Source organism: Sparus aurata, chromosome 4, assembly GCF_900880675.1.
Source record: "Sparus aurata chromosome 4, fSpaAur1.1, whole genome shotgun sequence".
Taxonomy (NCBI): Eukaryota; Metazoa; Chordata; class Actinopteri; order Spariformes; family Sparidae; genus Sparus; species Sparus aurata.
The window spans coordinates 17,439,859-17,464,447 of record NC_044190.1 but is presented as its reverse complement, the minus strand read 5'-3'; the positions used below and the strand labels follow the sequence as shown (position 1 = coordinate 17,464,447).

Sequence of the window (24,589 nt, the reverse complement as noted above, 5' to 3'; positions counted from 1 at the left end):
AAAATATTTCATCCACATTTACCATTTTCAGCCTCCGCATAGTTTGTAACTAAAGTCTGCCTGTAAAAATGGACTAAAGAGTTGATGATCTCCGTGTTTGGCATGATGAAGTTTATTGTCCATGACAACGTCTCTAGTCTTATTGAGCCACTTGTTAGCAACAATAATTTTAAAGACATTAAATTATTGTTGCTAACAAGTGGCTCAACACTTTATTATTTAATTGTGAGACATTTAATGATGCATTTTATGTTTAGAACAGAACGTGTATCTTAGCCAGTAGTAAACACAGACCATATTTCAGCCATTTAACTGAAAACATGAAAAAAGTCATAGACTGAGACAAGGGAGCCGGATGTACAAAAATGCAAACTGATTTCTGTGTTTTAGGATGACAAACAACTCTACTCTATAGTGTCAATGGAATAAAAAATAATAACTTTTGCTCAGACTTTTGAAAAAAAAAAAAAAACTGCAATATTTTGAGGACTTAAATCATTAATTACAGTTATAAGAAACTAAAATATGCAAACAAATCAAAATGCAATTCAAAGTGCTTTACAAGTGACTGAAAAAAACATGGTATATTAAGGTTTAGAGACAAAAGATAAAGAATAAAAGACAAAACCAAGCAATGAAATAGAAGATAAAGATAAAATAAAATATTGAATGTAAAAGTTGATTTTTAAATAAAGTATAATAATAATAGTAATGATAATAATAATAATAATAACAGTAGTAGTAAAATGTAAACAAGAATAAACATGTAAACCATGAAATTAAAAGGTACTATATGAAAGCCAGACTGAATAGATGGGGTTTATAGTTTAGTGTTTAAAAAGTAAAAGTATCATATATTTTCTGTTGTTCAATACATATGATTTTGGTCCTGGTGGCCCGCCATACAGGAGAACTGGGGAGATAGTTCATCCTTACAATGAAATTGTTGAATTAATGGCAAACTATTTTTACAGTTTCTATTTGTGCACCATGGTAGCCAAGGGTGTATTCATTTTGTCCATTTATATTAAACTATATTATGCAACGAAGTGGGCTTACTTCATTAATCAAGAAGCAGAATCAGGCCAATTGAATTAAAAACGTACCAGGCAGAGATGAGTATGAGTAGTGTGAGTTCATACACTGTCAGCATCAGGTAGATTACAGGAGATCCTTCCTGCTGGGAGAGGCTGGCTGTGATGTAAAAGTGCCACCCAGAGAGACGCGCGCCTGTGTGCAAGCGTGTGTGTGTGTGTGTGTGTGTGTGTGTGTGTGCACGCGCGCGGCGGATTCCCATCACAACCAAGATGGCGGCGGAGCGGACAGCCGGCGCCGCACACTGACTGACAGACATAGGAGAAGAAGCCTCGCTCGGTTGGACAGCTAGACTCTCGAGCGGAGAAAAAAACAAACAGAAAAACAACAACACCCGCACAGGTTACCTCACCTTTTCGGTACCGACGGTGCTGTGATGAAACAGCAACGGTAGACGACACCGGGCGAAGTTGTGTGCGGGCACTAATTTGACGTCCACTAGCGGGTAAGTAGGAGATGATGAACCGTTATAGTGACTGACTGGCCGCTAAGGGATTTAGCGAACAGCTGCTAGAACAAGCTAGAAAAATACCTCACGCTAGCTCTGTCAGCTCACTATTGTGTTTGTTGACATTTTCTTTCTTTTTTTCTTTTTTTTGCGTTTGTGTTTTATGTTATTATTAACTGTCGCTAGCGGTAATTCTGCCCTTGCTGCGTTTGACCCGATTCCTCTCGTACTTCCCTCGCCGCTGCCTCAGTCCTGGAGCTAAATATGTGCCACAGGTTGTTTGCAGGCACCGGCAGCTGGTGAATATTTCAGTCACCTGTGCCGTGTGACGTGATGCAAACACACTGTTCACACCGCATTCAACCTCTGTTCATCCGAGGTTATATCCAGCCCCTAGCGTGCAGGTCTTTAAGAACTAAAAATAATCCCAAAACACCAACTCACCCTCTCCTTTTGCACCCCCATGCCTTGCCGTGCCTGAGGATATATTAGATAGCTCAGTTTGTACTTTTGTGCCCAAGCCATGCCTGTAAGGCTTGTGGTACAGGAGAGTAATTTTACTATGTCATGCCTGGCGTTGTTGGGGATTTTAAAGTCCAGCCTATAAAGCTGTCATTGATTTTCATAGTCTTTTTTTTAAATTTTATTCTGCAAGAGTTTGTCCCTTCAAACAAAAGTATTGTGTAAGTCTGCGGGATGTGTTAACTGATACTGTGGTGCATCGCTGCACATATGTGAGAAAATGCCAGTGCAAGGTGAGGAAGCTGAGCTCAGGAGGGGGAAGCATACCAGGGCACGTATTCATCAGATGTGCGCTTAATGGGTGCCTTTAGGGCTGGACGGTATGGCCGAAAAATGAAATCACAATATATTTTATACTAGATACCGTGATACTTTGAAATCTTCTCAAAGGCACTTCTTAAGTCTCTTTTAAAATCGAATATCAAAATATTTTCGATGAAATAGGCCCTTCCCACTTTCATGTCAATATGGCAACAATGTTGTAGGGATGACTATTGGTACTTTCAGAAAATACCAACACAATGAGATTTATGATCAATAATCATCAGTAATGTGGATTTAATGACTAAGTTTATTCCATATTATGATTCAATGCTGCCCAAAATCTAAGACGATACATAGTCTCATATCATGTTAATGATATAAATATATTGCCCAGCCCTAGGTACCTACGATCATTCCAACGCAAACTATAGAATTTATGATCTTGCAGTTTTTTTTGAAGGAATTACCAAAACCCACCACAGAAACCTTAAAGAGCTGGTTTCGTATATTGGTGGCCAATGGCCAACCTGTTGTGATTTTCACTAGGCCTGCACGATATGAGGAAAATCTGCGATGTGCGATAACACTGTTCAATATTGCAATGACGATATAACTTGCGATAAATAAACAAATATTTAAGTTTGCTAGGGCTGCCCCCAAATAGTCGACCAAGCACTGGTCGACCAAAAACTCATTAGCCGACCAAAATTTCATTGGTTGATTGGTCGCAGGAAAAAAAACAAAAAAAGCCGTGTCTTGTCAAAATTAAGTCAAAATCTATGTGACTGGTGGCTGGCCTGTGTATGAAAGGCTGGAGGGCTTTTAATTTGAAGGGCCAGATACAGGAAGTCGTGACACTCACTCACTGTCAGTGTTTTTTTTTTAACATGGCAGGTCCCTTCGACATCGCGGTTAGAAAGTTAACAATAAATAGCCAACCATGTCGGGAAAGACGTCTAAAATATGGGATCATTTTGTCAAAAAGAAGGATGACCCCAAGAAGGTGACATGCAAACTTTGCAAGAAAAAAATCGCCTGTCACTCCTCCACGATGAACATGATGTACCACCTTAAACATGTAAGTGGCCTAGCTACCTGCCCATGGCGTCCCGAACGTTTGAAAGCAGAGATAAATACATTTTATTATTGTTATATGCGCTAGTATTAGACTATTCGTGTGTACTGGGGAAGCTAAATTATCCAGCTCACTGTGTTTTACTTATTGTGTAAATCTCTCTACAGGCGCATCCACTTTACTTCATATATATATATATATATATATATATATATATGCGTCGATTAGTCAACTAATCGCTCTAAATGACGACCACTGGTCGACCAAGAAAATCCTTGGTCGAGGGCAGCCCTAAAGTTTGCATATTATTAACTATGCAATTAATGTTGGCTAACGTTAGTTTTGAATTGTTTGTGTAGGTCTTTATGGTTGTATTGCAGGTTGGGATGGACGTTGGTTGTGTTTCCTCTAGAAGCTGCAACAACTGCTCGGCATGTTTTACACAGTACCTGTGTTTTTAACATGTCGTCTCTCCTGAATCCAAAATAAGTCCATATAGCAGAAGTGCTGTTCCTTTTCACCACAAGGTGTTTGTCAACCACATTTTCATTGCTTTTCTCTTCTCCCTCAGCCATCATAACCTGGCAATCACCACCAAATGATGCCGATTAATTATGTCAGGGTAGCTAACGGCTAGCTGGGGCTTCATCTGATTGGCCCTTGTATGTAGAGCTCCGTCTGATAGGTTAAATGTTGGCATGCTAAAGGTGCATGCATGGCACATGTAAACAAAATGATTTTTCTTATCCATCGCGTGTCGGGCAGTTTTTTGCGATGTGTTTATCGCACATGTTCATATCGCGATGACAATGAAAATTTGATTTATTGGGCAGCCCTAATTTTCACCCTTTATAATGCCGAGGTGACGGCCATGTTGGCTTTGGTAACGAATATTGAGCAAGACAGTGTAGTTCACTGAGTGGTTTTATACAAAACTAAATGTTATTTTACTATCTACAAGCTGACCTTCTTGATTTGTGTTTAAATTTGACAAACATCAAATCAGATTTTTGTGAAATAAGATCCCATTGGCCAACTGGAAAGGGCAGGACTTCATGCATAAGATTGGAGATATATTGGTAAATGGATGTTTTGTTATCATATATGAGTAACTGGGGGTTGTAAATGTAATTTCTGAATGTAAATGTCCCCTGAACGTGTACCAGCACGGTGTTGGGATTTATCATTATGACTGTTGCACGCATGTTTGATAAATAATTATTTTTTTTTTGTATTAAACACACATTTTAAATTGTTTAATCCTGAGACAGAATCTAGAACTTTTTCTACACAATGTTGATAATTGGGGTCCTAGGCTTGAATGGTCCTCTGCTCCTTTCTGACATTATAAACATCAGACGTGAGTCAGTGGTGATAACTGCCATCCATTGGGGCTTGACATTCTGAGGGTTTACTTCCCTAAAAATTCCTTTCTGCATCGCATCGGGTCAAATCATATATGTGACAGAAATATTCCAAAGCCTGTGATTTGAAAACCTCAGTTCCACATACCAGAAAGGTAACCTACACTCTGATCCCGTAAATCCTCTGCCTGCTCTGCTTGCTTTTTTTTTTGTCTTTTCATCCAAGTGTTGGAATTTCTCATGGCCAGATTCTGTTGTTACGCACCGGATGGACAGGATGTTTTTCTTCTATCTTATTGCCGTGTCGGCTCATGTTCAGAGAGCAGAAAGGCACCCTATTGGAATGCCACAGACAAAACATAGCTATATTTGAGGTGAATGCACTCTCATCTGGCACTGGAGAGCCAAATGGCATGGACAGATTGTATAGGGTGCTTGACTGGGGTGTGTAGCCTTGTGCCGGTCCAAGAAGAGGATTTACGGCAGTGAGTTCAAGATCAAAGGACAGACAGCCAGACAGTGTCTGCTTAGCTGATTGAAGACCACAGGTACGCTCAGTATCCCTGGATCCTCTCACTCTGACACTAGCCTCGAGGTAAATGCCTGCTGTCCACCTATAATTGACACCAAATGGCCTCCTTGTGGCAGTGGCTACCTGAGGCAAAGGGTGCATGTTTTCCCATCTTGCATAATTCAGTGAACACAAACAAAGTTGGAAAATAAAGAGTCCCACGTCAAAGAGCTGTCAGCTGCAGAATGAGTGTTCACCCCTCTCATGCTTGAGGAATATTCATGTTAATCCCTGTAACTTGTTCTGCATAACAGTACATGTTTAATGCTAGAACTGGAGATTGTCTGAAGTTTCCTTGGCAGTGAGTGGAAGTCTGTTGATGTGGTCATCTGTGAAAGGTTTTATTGTTTAATTTCCATATCTCTGCAGTTTTGCACCAGAAACGGTGTGTTATAGCCACTTAAGATAGGATCATCTTTCAGTGATTTCAGGGGGAATGTCGTGGTTTGTACTCCTTTGAAGAACAAATATATAGGTTAAAAATTCAAGCAGGTAATTACGACCCATATTTACATTTGTGGTTAGGCAGTGCCCTTTACTTGCTGTAGTTGTTATTACATCTGTAAAACAAGACTTTAAGTCTGGAAACTGCTGGTGGTACCCAGCATGAAACAAAAGTCAACATTGAGATTTATTTTACTTATTACGTATTGAAAGAACATGACATACAATGGGTGTTTATTTCTGAACCTAACCACGTGTTGTTTGCCTAACCATAACTAGGTAGTTATCTTGTCAAAACCTAACCAATTGGTAAGGATACTAAGAAGGTCATGTACAAGTTTCACTTTTGTGGTGCAATGACCAAGCTGTGTTTGGAATGATGATATATGTTGTTTTGGGAGATGCTGGCAATTTACCTATTTAGTGGTTTAGGTATGAGGATAGGTCCGAAATCCGAATGTTAAGAACATATTTTCATTTGGCAAAATTCTCATGTTGTTAGTACATGTTGTTAGAAGGGGTGTGCACTTAATTGAAATACCATCAGAATTGTGACTGTCGCCATGTGCAATATCCAAATTGCAGAAGCTGCAATTTTTGGATTTTCTGACTGGTGAAACAGCATTTAGAGCTACAGTGATACCCTGGCCTACAAACTTTGTCACATCATCATCATGATTTTTTTCAGTGAAAATGAATATTATGATGATCTTTCCTTCTTCTTGTGAATCATATTACATTTGTAATATCTGTCTAAATCATTGCAATATGATTTTTCTAACCATATCATGCAGCCCTACATGGTATATTATTTGAGTTCATACAGCAGTGTATGTACTTTGGATATCACTTGGATATCCACATCAAAGTAGAAGGGTTTTTTATGATTCCTTGCAATATTCTGCCTTGTTCTCTGCCAGCTTGTTATGTTCAGCTGTGGTTTATACTTGTAGTTGGAGGGAGTAATAGAGATGGTAACGGCAGAGAGGAGCAACAGAGCAAGAGATGTAAATGCTGAAAATGACTTGACAGTCACGCTTTTTGCATTCTGGTCAATTTCCTACTCCTCTGAGTGTTAAAATGACACTTTCTGTCTCTGATGACTTCTGAATCATTGTTGACTGATACAACATGGTGGTCGGTGGCTGCTACAGACAGAATCATGAATGCACACTCAAAATATACAAAAGATATGATATTCTGTCCCCCGTCAATGCAGATTATGCCAAACACAAAATATTTTTGTAACAAAATTTGTTGAAAGTGGATCTGATGTTTCAGTGATTCAGGGTATTGTGTCAGCCTGAAGGTCACAGCACATTGTGATTGTCTTTTTTATGCAATGCAGCCAAAAGGAGACAATGTACTAGAAAAGAAAATCTGCTATAGATTTGTATGCAGAACAACTGAGAACAGGATTACATGTTCCCAGGGAATACCACCCAAAAACACTAATTAGCTGTAAGCTCAGAGTATTGTCTGCCGGGAGAAAGGCAGGATGCGTCCTCAGTTGGTGGGTGGCATCTGGTGTTAGACAAGATGAGCACTGATCTCATCATCTAATATGAGATTTATACCTGGTCGGAAAGTCATCTATCTGAACACAAAAACGTATTTCACTTCGGTCAGCAGTATTTGGAGCTTTTACTCTGTGCGAAGTCTGCAATATGTATGAAATGAATAAACACATTTTCTTTTGTCAGAAAAATTTTAAGAATTGATTGACCCCTTTGAGAGCAGGCGCCGAGCTAACTTGGATGGGGTTAAATGTAATCAACTCTCCAAATTTTATTGGACCGAATTGCCCAAATTCTGACAGTAAAATAAGTCATGTTGCAGGGTTGTAAGGCTTTTATTACTGTTTTACATACATATCTTTCACAATGTCAGATTTTGTGAAAAAGTCTCCAGTGCATCACATGACGATGTAATTACATGGCTTGGCCACAGCAAAAACTGGCTTGAAGGCCTGGCGCTCTTTGTGGGGGCTTGATCTCTACAATGAGGCCAACTGTCTTCTTTTAGAGGAAGTTACAGTCAAGCCAACTGCATTGAATAGTCCTCTTCCTCTTCTTTGTTGGTCTACTGGTGGACTAAAAACCACATTGCCATCCACTGTATCGGTGTATGTAACATAATGCTATTCACTGACAGCTGCGCTGTCTTGAGTGAGTGAGAACGGGATGTACAGCACCAAAAAAAGAAAATCAAAATGTGACGGCCAATGTTGATATTGTGGCAGGACGCCAATTAATGTGTGGGAAACACTGATATATATTGATATTTCTTTATCATGATTTGAAATGACATTATTGGAGATCTACCAAAACAGTTTTTTCAGTGATGATACCGATTATTAGTAAAGTGGGGACCAATAATCGATATTTGGAACCAATATACATTTGCAGTAAAAAATTAAAACACATTTTCAAATTAACTTAATTATCTGCATTATCTGACTGATAATCAGCCAGGGCAATATCTGGTTGTCATTATCTGTCTTCATTTCCTGGTTTTAAAGGCTTTGTCACAGTAAAATTATGTTGTTTTCTGAACTTACCAGACTGTTCTACTTCTTCTAAGACATGCTCCTTAAAATATTTGGATAATATTTAAAGGGCATATCACCTGGCCCTTGTCATTGCTAATATTAAATTAGAGACAAAGTGAGAGACAGAGCAATATGAGCCCCCTGTTGGGCTCCTCTTTTGCTCCAACTTTTAAATACACGTCTAATAAATTCTCACTTTATAAATGAAAACAATATCTTTATATGTATAAAGCAATAACTAATGTCAGAAAATTAGCAAATTAGAATAGTGGCTTTCTGAGCAATTAATGTGGGAACTGTATTCACATGCAATGAAGACTCATTATTTTTTCATTACATTAAAGTCTGCTCTGTTTCACTTTAAGGAAACTTTAGTTCAGTAGATTTCTCAGAATTTTTTTTGCCACAGTCGAGCGTGCACTTGTGAAGGCTGTAATTGTCTGATTCTCAAATTTTTCTGCTGCCGCTGCTGCTGCTGCTGCTGCTATGTGGTCTACTGGATTCACAAGGGTAAGGGATTATTCCCACTCACTTCCATTTCTCCCCATCGTCCAGACAGAGACTACAGACATCACTAAATCAAAAGTGCCAGACTCCAACGTTAACAAGCTGCAAATAAAGAGGTCACACTGGCAAACAAATGGCTGTGTTTGTATAAAATTACTTTGTCTGACCTGAAGGCAAAGCACCAGCCTTAGGAGCTGTTTTCTGCCAACAAGGGAATTAAAAGATCAGGCTGGGAGAGGAGGCAGGTTGGTGGGATCAGGTTTCCTGGAGACATGGTATTAATTCTCACAGGGCTCTGCATTAGCACTTCCCTATGTGATACTGTACACAAAGTCAGGGTGGTAACCTCTTGTATGGGTTTGAAGTGTTTGAATTAGTATTTAATCTTACAGAATTTAACTATATATCTGTTAACTGAAATGTGACCTTGAAATGCATTTAAGGTCCTAACATTGTTTTCACTCTGTAGGTGTTTTTTTCAATCAAATTACCTTAATGTTTGAATGTCAAATGTGTGCAGAATCTGTCAAAGGCTCAACAAATGATCAACTGAAAATCCGACTGCAGAAAAGCATTCAGCAGTAAAGAGATCTAATGTTAAAAAACAGTGTCCTATAACAATACTGCTGTATCTCAAGCCACCAATAAAACTGTGTAAACCCCACTGATATGGCTGTGTGCAACATATTGCCCAGTCTTGCTTCAAATGCACACCAGATTGGAGATATAAGTGGTGTGGGAGTGTTGTTGCAGTGTCCATCCTCTCAGTTCACACGACTCTGTCCTGTTATAGAGCCATCGCTGCTCTCAGAACCAGCTATCCCTATTTTTAAAGGGACAGTGTCAAACTCTTTTTACCAGACTGACTAATATCAGAAATGCAACTGACTTGAATAAAATCCAAATATACTCCAAGATTTTGTATTATCTCTCTACAGGGGTTCTATCGACTAAAGGCTAAAAATGCACAAACTATAGTGATGGAAAAGAAATCTATCTATAATATATGGTTTAAGTAGTGTAGAAACAATGCAGCAAGTTTAATTTCCAACACAAAATGCTGTTTACTTCACTTCATGGTCAAAAGGGCTGCACAATTAATCCAAATATTATCATATTCGCATTATGGCTGAGGGCAACATCCAAAACGGAAGAAGCTGCAAGTTCTGTAGTGCTGCAGAAGTGTCCTTACCAACGTATATTTTTCTCCAGATATTGTTTGGTGAAGACCCCCTCAACAATTTTTTTTTACATATCTGTCCTAAAGATTTATATCTGTCTATTGATTTGCATCCTCTAGTCATATTGGTTAATGCATTTAGTGTAAAAGGAAGCTTGTTTGTTCTATGAGCTGGACAAGAAAAACATTTTTACTTTGCTTTGTTTTTTCTAGATGTAATCAGATGGTGATGTTAATGGGATCAGTTGCTGGCAGAGTTAAGTCTGCAACTGCTGCTTCTCATCCTGCTGCATCACCATTTATCATGGTTGGTGCTTAATTATCTATAACAAACACATCACAGTCTGGAAGACAGATCACTCTGAACCTGAGATGAATTTCAAAACATCTTTTGAAATTTAGGTCAAGACCTTGTACAAAGTTTTTCAAGGCACTTGGTATGCCCACTGGTGCATTCAGACTAAAGCACCTAGCAGTACTATTAGCATATTCATGTTTGGTATAGGTACGTTCCAGCAGTGCACAAATTGCTAACCTTGACATTGTTATTTCCATTTTCTACCCAGTGATTTTCCTCTCTATGTAGTTAATAACATTATAAACTGTTACATTTGTCACATTGCTCATGCAAAAGCAAGTGTTAATGGATAAAACCTTAGTGCTTGACCCCAGACAACCTCCTCCTGCTTTGATAATTGCTTAACCCTGAAGATGTAATATGTAGTCAAGGAGTACTGTTCTGCAGACAAAAATTCATGCCATAGCAGCAGCTTAACCTTTCTCTCCATTGATTAAAGCAAAGTATTTTCTTTTACTGTAAACTCATTGCTGTGCATTTTACAAATCTCTGACACATCACACAGTTTGTGTTTTACAGGCAGAAAGTCCCATGTCCTCAGTTATTCAGGAGGCGCCCTCTAAGCCTCTGCAGTGGAAATAATGAGTAAAAAAAGAAATTGAACGCTTCAGAAGTTTAAGGTACATGTTTCCCAAAGGCATTTTCTAACACAGTGACAACATCCATTTAGATCTTGTTGATGATTAGTACTGTCTTTCTGAAGTAAAACCTTCATCTCACAGTGTCAGTTGTAATTTTGTTTGAGCTGCTTAAAATAATTCACATTTTGATGTAAACTGGTTCTTGTAAGTCTTCTGCTCTTGCAGATAGAAGATGGATCTCATGATTTATAACTCCTTTATCCAAAGTGTTCGTGATGCTCCCTGTTTTAAACTTATTTCATTTAAGTTATACACCTATCAATCTATTTTCTTTTCAACCTAGATTGGTTGTAGGAACACAGTTACAGGACACAACAAGGTGGATATGTGTGACTGACGCAGAGGGGGACTGTGTAGTTTTTGGGGAACACCATGTTTATTGTCACCTTGTCAGAAAAATGGAAGGCTGTCTAAATGACAGGTTGGTTGTAAGATATGACTGACTTTGTCAGTCCCTGAGAGGATATTTGTGTCGAACCATGAAAAATGCACTTCTGCCAGAATGCAAAAACGAGACAACCTTATGAACAAATAGTCACATTAAAAATACAGCAATCTAATGCAACTGTATCATGTCACAAACACGTTTAAACCTCTAAGAGCAAGGTCAATAATAGTGGTGGTATTTTTTTAAAAATTGACAGTGATACAAGCAAGAACGTGTTTATCTGCCAAAAGTTAATGTTTGTCATACTCTAAAGCTTGTTGCTCATTTTTTTGGATATTTAGCTTCTTTAATGCCTGTGTTTTTAATTCTTTTGATTGATGTTTTTAAGGTGTGAGTTAAGAGGATGAAGCTCTGTCAGGATCAGCAGTTACCTCAGTAACGTTGAACAGCTTGAGTTGTGTTTCTCTTGGCCTTTGGTTGAATAAGTTAAATAACGAGTCAAGTGTCAGATTACACTTTTAGATTCCAAACTTTTTATGCTTATTTCTCACAGAGGTCATGTTTCCTAAAAGCAATGTTACATGACCTGATGCTGCGAAAAGGCAAGAGAGCCAAACACCCACCCCTCTAGGCTAACTAGAAGCAGATGCTTGGCTAGTAAGGCTTCCTACTGGCTTGTGTTTATATTCTTGAGCACATTCCTTTTCACCTCCTCCACGTGTCTGCCCTGCTGTGGCTGTCTCTGTGCAGGATGTCTTTACAGCTGGAACGGAGTGCAGCCACTGGGCCATTGGAGACTCAAACGAGAGTCCCTTTGGTGTGTTTCATTGGCCCCTGGTTCTCGTGAACTCGTGACAGCTGGAAATCGTTCCCCTGTCACGTTGGCTTAAACAAAACCCTTGTGGAAGCGACTGAGGGCCTGTTGGGTCTGGACATCTTATCGAACTCCTCCCTGAGCTCTTGCTGTGGTTATAAGTCAGTGAGTTTGGGCTGGGAAGCTTTGTCTATGGCTCTGGCACCAGGCCCTTCATTCGGCCGAGTTGAAAGTTTCTGGGCCTGTGGAGCTTTTCCATCAAGGCTGCTTCTCTACCATACCACTCTCTACCCTGTTTGATTACTGGAGAGTATCATACAGAGCCCAAATAATCTGTGCATCCAGGTGTGACATGTCCATGTCCAAATTAACCACATACTTTAATGTACTCTGCAATCAAATGCTGATTTCAGCTTTACAGTCTGCAAAGTCTTGGGAAAAAACATGTCTAATATATAGGCATTTGTGCTGAATGAGCTCAGGTCCTAAATGATTCAGAAACACATAAATATTATCTGTAGTGCCCCAGGATCACCGTAGGGGCTCCAGTGACCTTTTTGAAGAGGCTTGTGGTCTGAGTACATCGGCTCTCAAATGTTCACAACTTTTATGCTGGGAGGAATCTTTGGGCGTTACCTCAAGACCAAGTAAGCTTTCCCTTCCAGGTCAGTCTGCCAGAGGAGAAGCAGGGCAGCCAGCGAGTTAAGATATTTGGTTTAGACCACTTAAGCTGTGGAGCAGATTTTTATTCTTATGTGTCAGGCACTGTGTGAGTCACAGCTCTGCATCTTTTGGATGCAGTTCCTGGGAGAGAATCCAGTGATGATCTGAGCATGGAAATCCATGGACTAGATATATAATAGATGGGCTTTACTCACTGTTATGCCTTCTCAGCACTTTGTGTAGTGTTGTCATGCTGCTTGAATTGTTAACTACAATACAGTATTGATAATCAATATCATTTCAGTATCACAGGGAAAATTGACACAACATTGAAGGCGTAAAAGTTTATATTTTAGGCTATAACATTAATGTTAAATAGTATCCTCCTGAAAAGTTTGTAGGCTGGTGGCCAAGCAGGGTTGGTAGGAGAACCAGCTTGTTACTCAAATGTTGAATTTCTGATTCACTTGAAAGGTCGGTCCACCTTAAGAAAGCCTGGGTCATATTTGTCACTACCTGCATGGCTGACCCCACTCATGTTATCAGCAGGTGGAAAGAAAGACATGGCTTGTTTTGAGTCTTTAGGAGTTGTAGCATTTATTCACCAACAAATGGCCTTGACTGTACTCATAATTGTACCACTGAAAATAGTTTTCATCTTGTTTAACACATTTTAGTTTTATAAAAATCTTAAAAATACATTTTAGAAAAATTCCATGATGCTTTGGCTTAGGCAGTTGGTTATTTAATAAACTAGTGGAAATCCTGATGTGTGCTGCTGTCTGAGAGAAGAGAGAGCAAGAGCTTGTGAGTTGGTCCTGCAGAAAATGAGTATTGAAACCACTTGAAATTTTTAGAATCGATATGTATTGAAAAATCAGTATTTTTGAAAACACTACTTTGATATATCTAAATTTAACAGCTTTTGAAAACGTATGAATGTATTAATCTGTAATCTCATGATAATGTGAAATTAATTATTAAAGATTGTTTTGTTTTTAGGGTTTCATCATCATGCCTGTGCAGCATAATCATTGTTGTGTAACCCATTAATCCGTGCAGTCACCTTCACAAGAATATTGAATGATGGCCTGGTGAAAGTAGGAACTGTGAAATCTCGGATTCATTTTAAATTCTGTCACCTGTGTTTCCAGCGCAAACTCGCTATGTTGATTTCCTCTATTCTTGTATATAGGGCAGGGAGAGGCAGCAGTTTGAAAACAATAGAGGTGGTTTGATTTCAGTGGGAGTATATGCGATATATATAAATGTAATCCTTATGTAATGTGTGCCACAGTGCTGCTTTGGTTTGGGAGCTGTATTTATAGCAGGCTGACAGCATGACGAGGATGAGTATCATTCTTTGGTCAGTCATGTGGCTGTATGGTCAGTCTGTTGGTGAGGTGACACTGCAGAGCTCTCCACTGCTTTGCATCCATGGGACTGAAATAAATTAGGTCAACATCTATCTTTTGTTACAGGTTTGTTATAACTGAGGAGTAGTTAACTTTCTTACTGTGGGCTCCATAAATACCCAAGTCTGTTTTGTGTTGAGTCTCATGCAAAATTCTACTGTCTCAATAAAGCATCAGTTATCGGTCGACACCCTGTGTAATTTCCCCTTGTGCTTCATTATACATTGCATATAATACTGTAGTTAAATTTTAATACGTCCAACATGTGCTTTGAATATATTTTAAATGAAGAACAGTTGAATTTAGATTTGCTCAATAGTTTTATGTCCTGCACTCGACAAAACCAAACATGTTGACCACATTAAGTTTCAGCCTTTCTTCGTGCCTGTGAAATACAGGAATGTGACCCTAGGACCTTGTGCTGGCACGCGCTTGCATTACGAACTTCACCAATGTCTCGCCTCTTCTTCAGGCTGTCTGTCAGCCTTTTAGCCCTCACACATGCTCACATGCAGGCTTTATAGGGGGAGAGTATTATGAGCACATGTGGAAGTGCAATAGATTCGTATTTCTTGTCGCCCCACTATAAGCTTCTAAGGCTGTACCAAATCATTTGAACATTCATTCATATTGTTACCATTTAGAATTCATATCTTCATAAAAAAAATATATGCCATGCTAGGATCATACTTGAGATTCATGATATCCTGATAATCATCAGAAATCAGTTAAAAATCCTTAAATGGCTCTAAAACATACTGGAATCACTTTCACTTTACATTTTGTTGCGAAACAACTGTCTTATTGTTATTGCATCACATACTGTAATAAATATTTTTTTTAGTGAACATTAATTCATGAAATCAATATAGAATTGTACGTTATCAAGCTCGACAAAATCTTTTATTATACCGCCCCTTATTTGATTGAGTCATGAGCTTTTCCCACGTATCATTTCCTATTTCACTTGTGCTGTCGTTTTCCAGCCCAGCTATTGTATCACTCCAGCAAAAGAACAGAATACATAGCAAGCTGTATTTGTATAGTGTAGTGTAATGCTAGGTAAACCAGCTGGGTTTCCAATTGCACCAGTTTCATTTTGATTTAAGAGAGGACCCTCTTTCATATTTTGTATATTTTGTGTGGTGACCAAGTAAACATTCCTGAAAAAGAAGTGAGCACGTGTCCCATATCCTCTCCTCAGGGTGTTACACCAATGTGTTGTAATGTGAGTGTCCCAGGAACGTTTACGAGTCTGCTCTGTGTGTTGGACAGGAAGTTGAACGTAGACTGTGGTCCAGGACTCAGGATGCTGTGCAGATGTGTGGCTCTTAGATCTCCTGTGGTCACTCTCAGTTATCCCCCCGCTGAACCGCAGGAGCACTGCCAGTATTTAGTATTCAGTATTAGACTTGAATGTCCTTGTGCCATGTGCGAAATAGAAAGACCACAGACCGAGGTCCACCAAACTCTCCCCACTCTGTTTGCCTTATCGGGCTGACCGGACATTACTTGGCACAGAAAATTAGTGAACTGTGACTGTCTTCTCATCAACCGTTCAAGGGGAGGAAGTGATGAGGTGAAATGCGTTCGTAATTTGAGAGCAAGGGCCAGAACACAGTGCACCAGCGTTTTTTATCGCCATCTGTCAATAGCTGGAAGTGATAACCAAAGACTGAAACATAAATTTTCTCATTTTCTGGACATAAGCTTGGCTCATTGGGCCTGCAGAGATTACTTCATTGTACCAATGAATATCCAGCTGTAATTAGAGGTATGTAAACGATATTTTTCTTCCAAATGTCGTGTGATCTATAGACAGAACCACTCATTAGACTAAAAAAAGGCATATAGAAACAAAACAGGAGTTTCAGGCTGTATGATTTTCTATACTGAAGATAGCTGTTGTTATATTTATGTTTCTAGACAGTCGGCACAGCAACATGTGTCACAAGGACACTGACATGAAATGTTTTCAGCACTGCTGATCAAAGACAAAGACCAAAAATCACGATTTGCAGACGGAGGAGCTTCCCTGGTAGAGGTCAGAATCGAGAAAGATTTGGTCACTTCAATCTCTTCTTGACTTACGTTACTATTGTCAATAGTTAATACTAACAGTGGTTTATGGATTTGCAGTGGCAGCTTAGGCCTTGTTAGCATAGCACCACAAAGACTGGAGTTGGCAGCTTTTTTTACCTGTTCCCTAAGCCAACACATGCACTAGCTAACACACCCTGCTAATTAAACCTCTCCTCCCACACCCTCTTACAGCATATGGTTGGAATCACAGACCTTGTCCAGTTGAATTTGGAATTAAATTGAGCAGAAAGTCTTGGATCACAAAATCTGCCTGCAATGAAATGGCTAGTTATGTGAGAAATGGTCACTGACTATGACACCATCTTGGGAACATTTTAAAGTAAAAACTAAACAGCTTTACATGTCATCTGTGATGAATGACAACATATATGAGGGACGTGTTTAATTTGTGACCTATTTCTCATGTCCAGTCTGCATACTTGCTATGCTGGTGCACTTTTCTCACACCTCCTGATTTCAGCTGTCATGAACCCAAATGTGTTCTTGTGGTTTTTCATGACTGACTAGGAGAAGAGCGAAAGTACCGGCAGGGGTGAAGTTTCATTTGAGCCAACAGAGACAAACTCGCATCCAGGAGGTTTGAGTGTCAAGAGGTTGAGTGATGAATCTGGTCACTGAGGCAGACTGAGACTTTACACCACCGCACCCAGAGGCTGCTAAAGAAAAAAAGTACCCTATAAAACAGAACTGGCTCACAGTATTTCTTTGTTCTTCTGCACTTCAGTATTTTGTTAGACCTTTTTGCAAAATGTGAATATTGCCTGAGGCAGCACAAGAGCTGGAGGTGGTTCCCTTCATTTATGTGACATATAGTGTAGTGAGAGTATATTACTTAAAGTTAGTTAATATTCATTATTATTACACAGTTCAATCCAGTTGTGTCACAATGGAACCAAATCAACATAAAATCAAATCAAGGAGATTTAAAAGTGTATTTTTTTTAAAGAAGACAGCAACTTACAACAACTTATCTTTGTTCTTTGTTGTGCCTTTAGCCTAAAATGTTAGTTCTGTTGTAGAATCTGACCTCAGTGCACCCAACTCTTCTGTGAACATGACACAGCAAACAATCGGTAGTCAATTGGAACACTGCTTTAAAGAAACACTGATCTTTAAGATTCACTGGCTGTTCTCAGAGGTTGAAAGTGTTTGCAGAGTTTCCCTCTGTTTAAAAAACAGAAAAGTCACCCCTATTGTTTGGAGATTTTTTAACTATTGCTTGACTGAAAGGATCACAGCTGTAACTGACGTCAGTGTTGGTTTAGGCTGATGGCAGTCAAACAACATTAATTCGCTGAAAGCAGCTTTTGATTTGCTGCACATTTTAGTGAGGGTGACCTAGTCATTGACAAATGTCCTGTGTGTATTTTTTTCTACTTTAAGGTGACACCTGCGGGGTTCTCTGTAGTGCTAACCTATGATAGTTTACCTTTCTGTGCTTCTTCAGAAAGTGTAGATGATGTTGTGCAGTCAGGACATGCCCTTCATAGGATAGATTAAAGTAACAGATGTTTGGTTTTATCATCTTCCTTAATAGGTTCCATGATATCACAAGGCTTCTAATCAGCAGGTTTTTATGTGGGACCAGCCTGTAATTGAGTCAGAATGTCAAGTGTGAAGAAACACCTCAATGATCCCTCTTTAAAATGCATATTCAGGTCTGTGTAGTCAGCCAGGCTTTAAGTGTGCTGTTTCAGTTTTTGGAATTAGATGAAGGTTCATAACTCTGAAAACCAACAATGTTCTGTCCTCGGCAGAGTTTTTTGTGTCCTTGAGCGAGGATACTGAACCTTTAGCTGGTCATGTGAACTAAAGTCAATCTGATCAAAGACCATCGGCTAACTGCCTAAACTGTAAAAGGCTGCCTAGCAGCTAATTGTATCCCCTCTCCTCGTCACATTTACCCTCTCTTCTCACATGCCCTTCTACTGGCCTCCACTAGTAAGATTTATGACTAAGAGATTTTTTATTTTACTGCCATAGCAAGGACACAAGAACTGTCTGTACCTGCTACCAATGAAACAATGAAAAACAATGAAAATCAATCTCCCCTTTTCTGTCTCTCTCTCCCTCTGTTTCTCTGTTTGTCTTCCTCTCTTCCTCTGTGACCATGCAGGCAGTTGGCGGGGATGGGAGATGATGGAGGACAAAGGCCCTCGTGTAGCCGACTACTTTGTGGTGGCCGGTCTGACGGACCCGTCAAAGCCGTTGGACCAGGAGATCCACTTTGATGATGTCTGCCACAAGACGGCCAAGCCAAAGGCGCCCATCACTGATGTAGCCGTGATGATCCGCTCAATGGGCGAGGAGGTGCCGCCAGGGTTCAGTTGCATAGAGGAAACACCAACTGGCCATTCAGCTGATCTAAACAATGGCGGTCTCATGGCGCCCCAGATCTTCTTGTGCTACAGGCGAGGTCGCGACAAGCCGCCACTAACTGACCTGGGGTAAGTACCAAACAAGTCACTATCTTTTGTTTTTGGATCATTTTTTTTGTGTTCAAACAAGGCAACAAAACATGGCTAAAAGTCTACAGCTCACAGTAGCAATGCTTACATGCTGGTGTTTAACGGGTAAGTTGTTTTGCATGGTCATGAATTTCAAGGAAATCCATCCAATAGTTGATATTCCACTAAAAACAACAAATGTCAACCCCATTGTGGTGCAGGAGTAGAAGTCAGGAGATTTGAATCTAGACCAAAGTGACTGACAGGCTAGCCATGCAGCTATTATAGCTAAATATATTGTTTTTAATTTAGTCACAAATTAAGGGAGTTTCCTTAGTTGGGCAGCTCGCCTCAGCCTCAGAGATAGGGTGAAGAGCTTGGACATCCAGAGGGAGTACTGAGTAGAGCCATTGCTCCTTTGTGCTGAAAGTTGCCAGCTGAGGGGCTTTGGGCTTCTGATTAGGATGCCTTCTTGGTGCCTCCCTTTGGAGCTTTTATCAGGCACGTGAACTGGGAGGAAACCCCGGGGCTAACCCACATGCCTCATCTGCCATGGGAAAACCTCGGGTCCCCGTCTGTAACACCCTGCCTAGCCTGCTGCCACCGCGACTTCACACTGTATATGTGGAAGAAAATGGATGGATATGTAACCATAGGAAAAGACTGGACATGATTGATGAAAGGTATTCCTGCAGTATAATGTGAATCTTAGCCATGTGACTGGTCTACAGCCCCAACTCAGATGTTGCACAAATGATATCTGCCCAACCTTCAGTACGTGAATGACCAGAATTTTACATGGTGCTTTTAATAATCCACAATTTAATTCCAGTTCGCTTAGAATTCTGTGTGCGTTTTAGTGTGAAATTTATGGATGAAATGAACTGTGGGTGCTTAATAGCAGACAAATAAAGTGAAACTTTTTCTTCTCTATCCCTATATCTTCATGGTTACATTGTAAACCAACTCTGGACAGCTGCACTGTAGAAAAGCGCTGCATTTCAATCACAAAATCTAGACAAAGAATTTATTTGTTCTAATAGTTACAAATGCAGCTCTAAATCTATAGAATCACAAAGTAAGTACGGATTCTTGGGTGACAGTCATGATGGTATTACAATAAAGGCACTAGTACAGAAATCTGCCAAGTTTTTTACTCTTTGGGGATGAAAATTGATATTCTGAAATATAAGTGCATATAGGCTGACAGAGACACATTTTTGTATTGACCTCGATTTGCAGTCGCTGATTCTGCTTCATCTACTGTAGAATATATTATGAAAATGTGGTTGATGGAAACTTAAACTGACTCGATTTTTATTTTGCTGAAATTGTAGAAATTCGCTCCAAATGTATGATGTGTCCAGCTTCAGTAACTTTTCTAGACTTCTTTTCTAAACTGAAAATAATCACAGTAATAAAGTGCACAGTATAAGTTTCCTAATCCTAACAGCCATATTATTTATATATTGCAACATGTTGCTGTATCCATTATTTGTCTTTTTCCTAGTAATGATCAGCTGCTGTTTGTAGATGCTGTTTCTTTAACTTGGCTCAGCTTTCTACTTAATATAACACTCTGCCCTGTTGTTCCTTGCAATTGTAAGTGAGGAGTACAGTTCCTATCCCAACAATTCTATTTCATATCATGTCTGTTCTAAAACGCTGGGGGCTCTAACTTCAAAAAGTGCTCTGCTTTGCCTAAATAATCTTCCTGTGTAGCAGTTTTCCACAACAGCCACTTTCTGCCTGCTTTGCAGCCGTTAACCATTGTGATTTTGCAACAATGGTGGACTAGTGTGAGGCAGCACTGTGTTACAGGTGTCCTCCTCAGCAACATCCTTTGAACTGGAGGAATTCAATAGTGTTTGTTCAGTGCTCTCACACCTCTGGCTGACAGAGGCAGGTGGTGACAATGCTAAGGAGGCTCATACTGGCCTCTGACACTACAGAGTGCAGTGCTTATCAGGCCCTGCTCAGACAGTATCAGCAGCTTTGTGTGCTGATAGCTCAGAGGGGCTGCACTTCCCAGACACTGGTCGAACTAATGGGAAGCTGACGTGTGTGTGTGTGTGTGTGTGTGTGTGTGTGTGTGTGTCATTTATGTCCATTTTACTTCTGATAGTGAATTGTTGCTTAGACTGTAAAGGGAATAATTAGTATTAAATGTTACCAGAGAAAATATTAATATCAATTTGCTTTCAATATTAAGATTGGAAATTAATACAAAGAGCATTAGCACCTTCCAGGATTCCACCAGTAAAACTGTTTAGCAGAGGCAGAAATCCTCCCTGACACATCCAGTGTCATGATCACTTTAGTTTGTAACTGACGGCCTAATCAAAATTTTAAGACCAGTTGAAAAATTGCAAGAATTTACATTTTGCACTGTTGGATTTTAAAAAGGTTCTAAGTAGAGTTTCAAAATGCAAAAAGAAGAAATGGGAGTGACACAAAAAAAAATTTGAGTACGAAATTTATTGAAAACAACAATTAAACTAAAATAGGCTGTTCATCAGCTGATCAAAAGTTTAAGACCACAGCCTTTAAAAGCCAAAATCTGCACAAAAATGTGGATTCAATGTCATTTTGGCAGAGGCCAAAAAGCTTTCTCTCGTTAAACGTGGTCGGATTGTTGAGCTGCATAAGCAAGACCTCTCGCAACGCGCCATCGCTGCTAAGGTTGGATGCAGTAAGACAGTCATTTTGAATTTCTTAAAAGATCCTGAGGGTTATGGAACAAAGAAGTCAAGTGGTAGACCCTCGTCCCAAATTAAGGCTGTTACTGCTGCCGACTGCAGCCCAATAACCACCAGACGGCATCTGCGAGAGAAGGGCTTTAAGATCAAAAAACGTCTTCAAAGGCCTCGTCTCCTTCAACGCCACAAAATTGCCCGTTTGGACTTTGCAAGAGAGCATCAAACATGGGACACTGAAAGGTGAAAGAAAGTTTTATTCTCTGATGAGAAAAAATGTAACCTTGATGGTCCTGATGGCTTCCAACGTTACTGGCATGACAAGGAGATCCCACTTGAGATGTTTTCTACGCGGCACAGTGGAGGGGGCGCCATCATGATCTGGGGTGCTTTTTCCTTCAATGGAACAATGGAGCTTCAGGTTGTGCAGGGGCGTCAAACGGCGGCTGGCTATGTGGAGATGTTGCAGAGGGCATCCCTCATGACTGAGGGCCCTCGTCTTTGTGGTAATGACTGGGTTTTTCAACAGGACAACGCTGCAGTTCCCAATGCCAACCTGACAAAGGACTTCTTTCAGAGGAATAACGTCACTCTTTTGGACTATCCTGCGTGTTCCCCTGATCTAAATCCAACTGAGAACATTTGGGGATGGATGGCAAGGGAAGTTTACAAAAATGGACATCAGTTCCAGACAGTGGATGCTTTCTGTGAAGCCATCTTCACCACTTGGAGCAACGTTCCCACTAGCCTCCTGGAAACACTCGCATCAAGCATGCCGAAACAAATTTTTGAAGTGATCAACAAGAACGGTGGAGCTACTCATTACTGAGTCCTTTTTTGAAACTTTTGTTTCTATGTTAGGGGGGTTTCGGTTTTTTTTTTAGCTATGGTCTTAAACTTTTGATCAGCTGATGAACAGCCTATTTCCGTTTAATTGTTGTTTTCAATAAATTGCTTACTCAGATTTTTTTTTGTGTCACTTCCATTTCTTCTTTTTGCATTTTGAAACTCTACTTAGAACCTTTTAAGATCCAACAGTGCAAAATGTAAATTCTTGCAATTTTTGAACTGGAGTGTATGTGACATATCTGTGTGAAATGGCACTTCTGTGCCCTTGTTTTATTTCACAAGTCTTTTTGTGTTTTATTATGTTTGGAGAGGTAATCATCGTCCAATATCTAGCAAACACAAAGGCAGGTTAAGGAAGAATGTCAACTGCATTGGTCTGATGCGAGGGATTGCATCGACAGAAATTTTTCTGGTCTGACGGCAGAGAAAGATGTGAGATGAGCAGGGCAGAACCAGCACAATAATGAGCACGAAAAACCAGACATAATAAAAAGTCCCACAGCTGGCCACTTTAAATTCTGTTCTCAGCTCTCATATAGTTCCACAAAATGCTGTTGAGTTCCACTTGAAACAGTAATGGAGGATAAGTGCATAATGGGAGCACAAGGAGGGATGTTTAATATTGGTGCTACTGTTTTGAACCTCTGAGTACTCGTCCTCTAAGTGCTTTGTATGAGTGTCCTCTTGGGCCTAATTATTATGCTTTACTGGGTTAATATGTTTTGACTGACTTTACTGTACATAAACCTACATTCATATACTGTATGACAACTGTCAACTTCATAATTTTATCACACTAACCACAAAAAAGCAGTCATACCAAAGAAAAACAGAGTGTAATTTTTCACTCAGGCAGAGCTGTTAGAGCAGTTAGTTACTAAGAAACTAAAAAGGATGACTTTCAGTAAGTGAAACAGGAGAATATGCATGCTTTGTTTACTTGTTTCCATCAAAGACTTTTGCTTACAACAACTCAAATGAACTTCTAAGTGAAGATGTCTGTGGATGTTCCAAGGTTATTGAGTTTAGTGGTCTTGAGCTTAAAGTTAAGGAGACGTCTGTGCACACTGACTGCCACTTTATAAGTTCATAGACCTGTCTCTTTTTCTCCTTTTCATGAATCGCATCAATTCCGCTTTGCTGGTTATGAGGTGCAAAGCAGACATTAAGCTTATTCAACTCCATTCTGTCAGCCACTGAAAACTGGGATAGTTGCCCATTTTTAGACTTAAACTTGGAGCCCCATCTAATTGGCCTACTGAGATCATGACGGCACATTGTGTTGATTAATTCTACATGGTAATCACACTAATAATTACACGCTGATGTGGAGTTGTGTTTGGCTGACTGCTGTGTTCTGCCTCCCCTCACAGAGTGCTATATGAGTGGAAGGAGAGATTGAAGCAGGGCTGCCACCTCATTCAGACCACACCCTCCGGTCGTCCAGCCAACATCAGTGGCAATTCCTCCCAGCGCATCTATGTCACCTACCGCCGGGCGCCTGAGAGCCAGCCTCACACTGCCCTGGCCGTCACTGACATCTGCATCATCATCCCGAGCAAGGGAGAGACGCCACCACACACCTTTTGCAAGGTGGAGAAGAATCTCAACAGCAGCATGGTGAGAGCGACGCTGGTATACTAAAAATTCTACACAACAAGCTTAGTGTCATGACACTGCTTTTAAAATGTACTTAATACACTGTGTTTGGTGAGGTGTTGCTTGGTCCGAATTTGGGACTTAGTCCCTGACACTGGCTGTTGGCCACTGGCCATTGTCAGTGAGCATTCGTGGCTGTAGATGTTGCAGTGTGTCCTGTACTGTTGGCACTGGACACCCTTGTCAGCACCTTTTTGGCCCATTGAGTGTGTAGATCAGTGCACGAAAAGAGGAAAAAAAAGAGAAAAACTTGAGCCAGTTGCTGTGGTATCCACGATTTCACCTACTCAGTGCAGTTTCTCTTCATTTGTAGCAATTTGCAGACATATTCTCAATTAGAGGTGACTGTATTAGTGAGAGTGGTGTGAAAGAATGCTGCTTAATCATAACAATGTCTTGTGTATAGGCAGAGAGGTACTTTGTGTCATGCAGGCGCAGAACGTACAAGCTCGTAGGCTGTCGACTGTTGTTTTTGTGGTGTGTTCAAGTGCATCTTGGAGATGTGAGGCTACACAACAGTCAGCCTTTGTCACAG

General features: G+C 40.1%; 1 protein-coding gene across 10 annotated transcripts in view; it reads left to right on the top strand.

The window, feature by feature from the left end:
* Nucleotides 1-1,292: 1,292 nt before the first annotated feature.
* Nucleotides 1,293-24,589, top strand: part of LOC115580140 (C-myc promoter-binding protein-like) — an 87,649-nt gene continuing 64,352 nt past the window's right edge. For all 10 annotated transcript variants that reach the window (XM_030414106.1, XM_030414104.1, XM_030414105.1 and 7 more), the window contains exons 1-3: nucleotides 1,293-1,540; nucleotides 18,520-18,850; nucleotides 23,769-24,015. In XM_030414106.1, coding sequence (XP_030269966.1) covers nucleotides 18,540-18,850; nucleotides 23,769-24,015 — 558 coding nt within the window. In that variant the 5' untranslated portion in view covers nucleotides 1,293-1,540; nucleotides 18,520-18,539. The remainder of the gene's footprint in view (nucleotides 1,541-18,519; nucleotides 18,851-23,768; nucleotides 24,016-24,589) is intronic.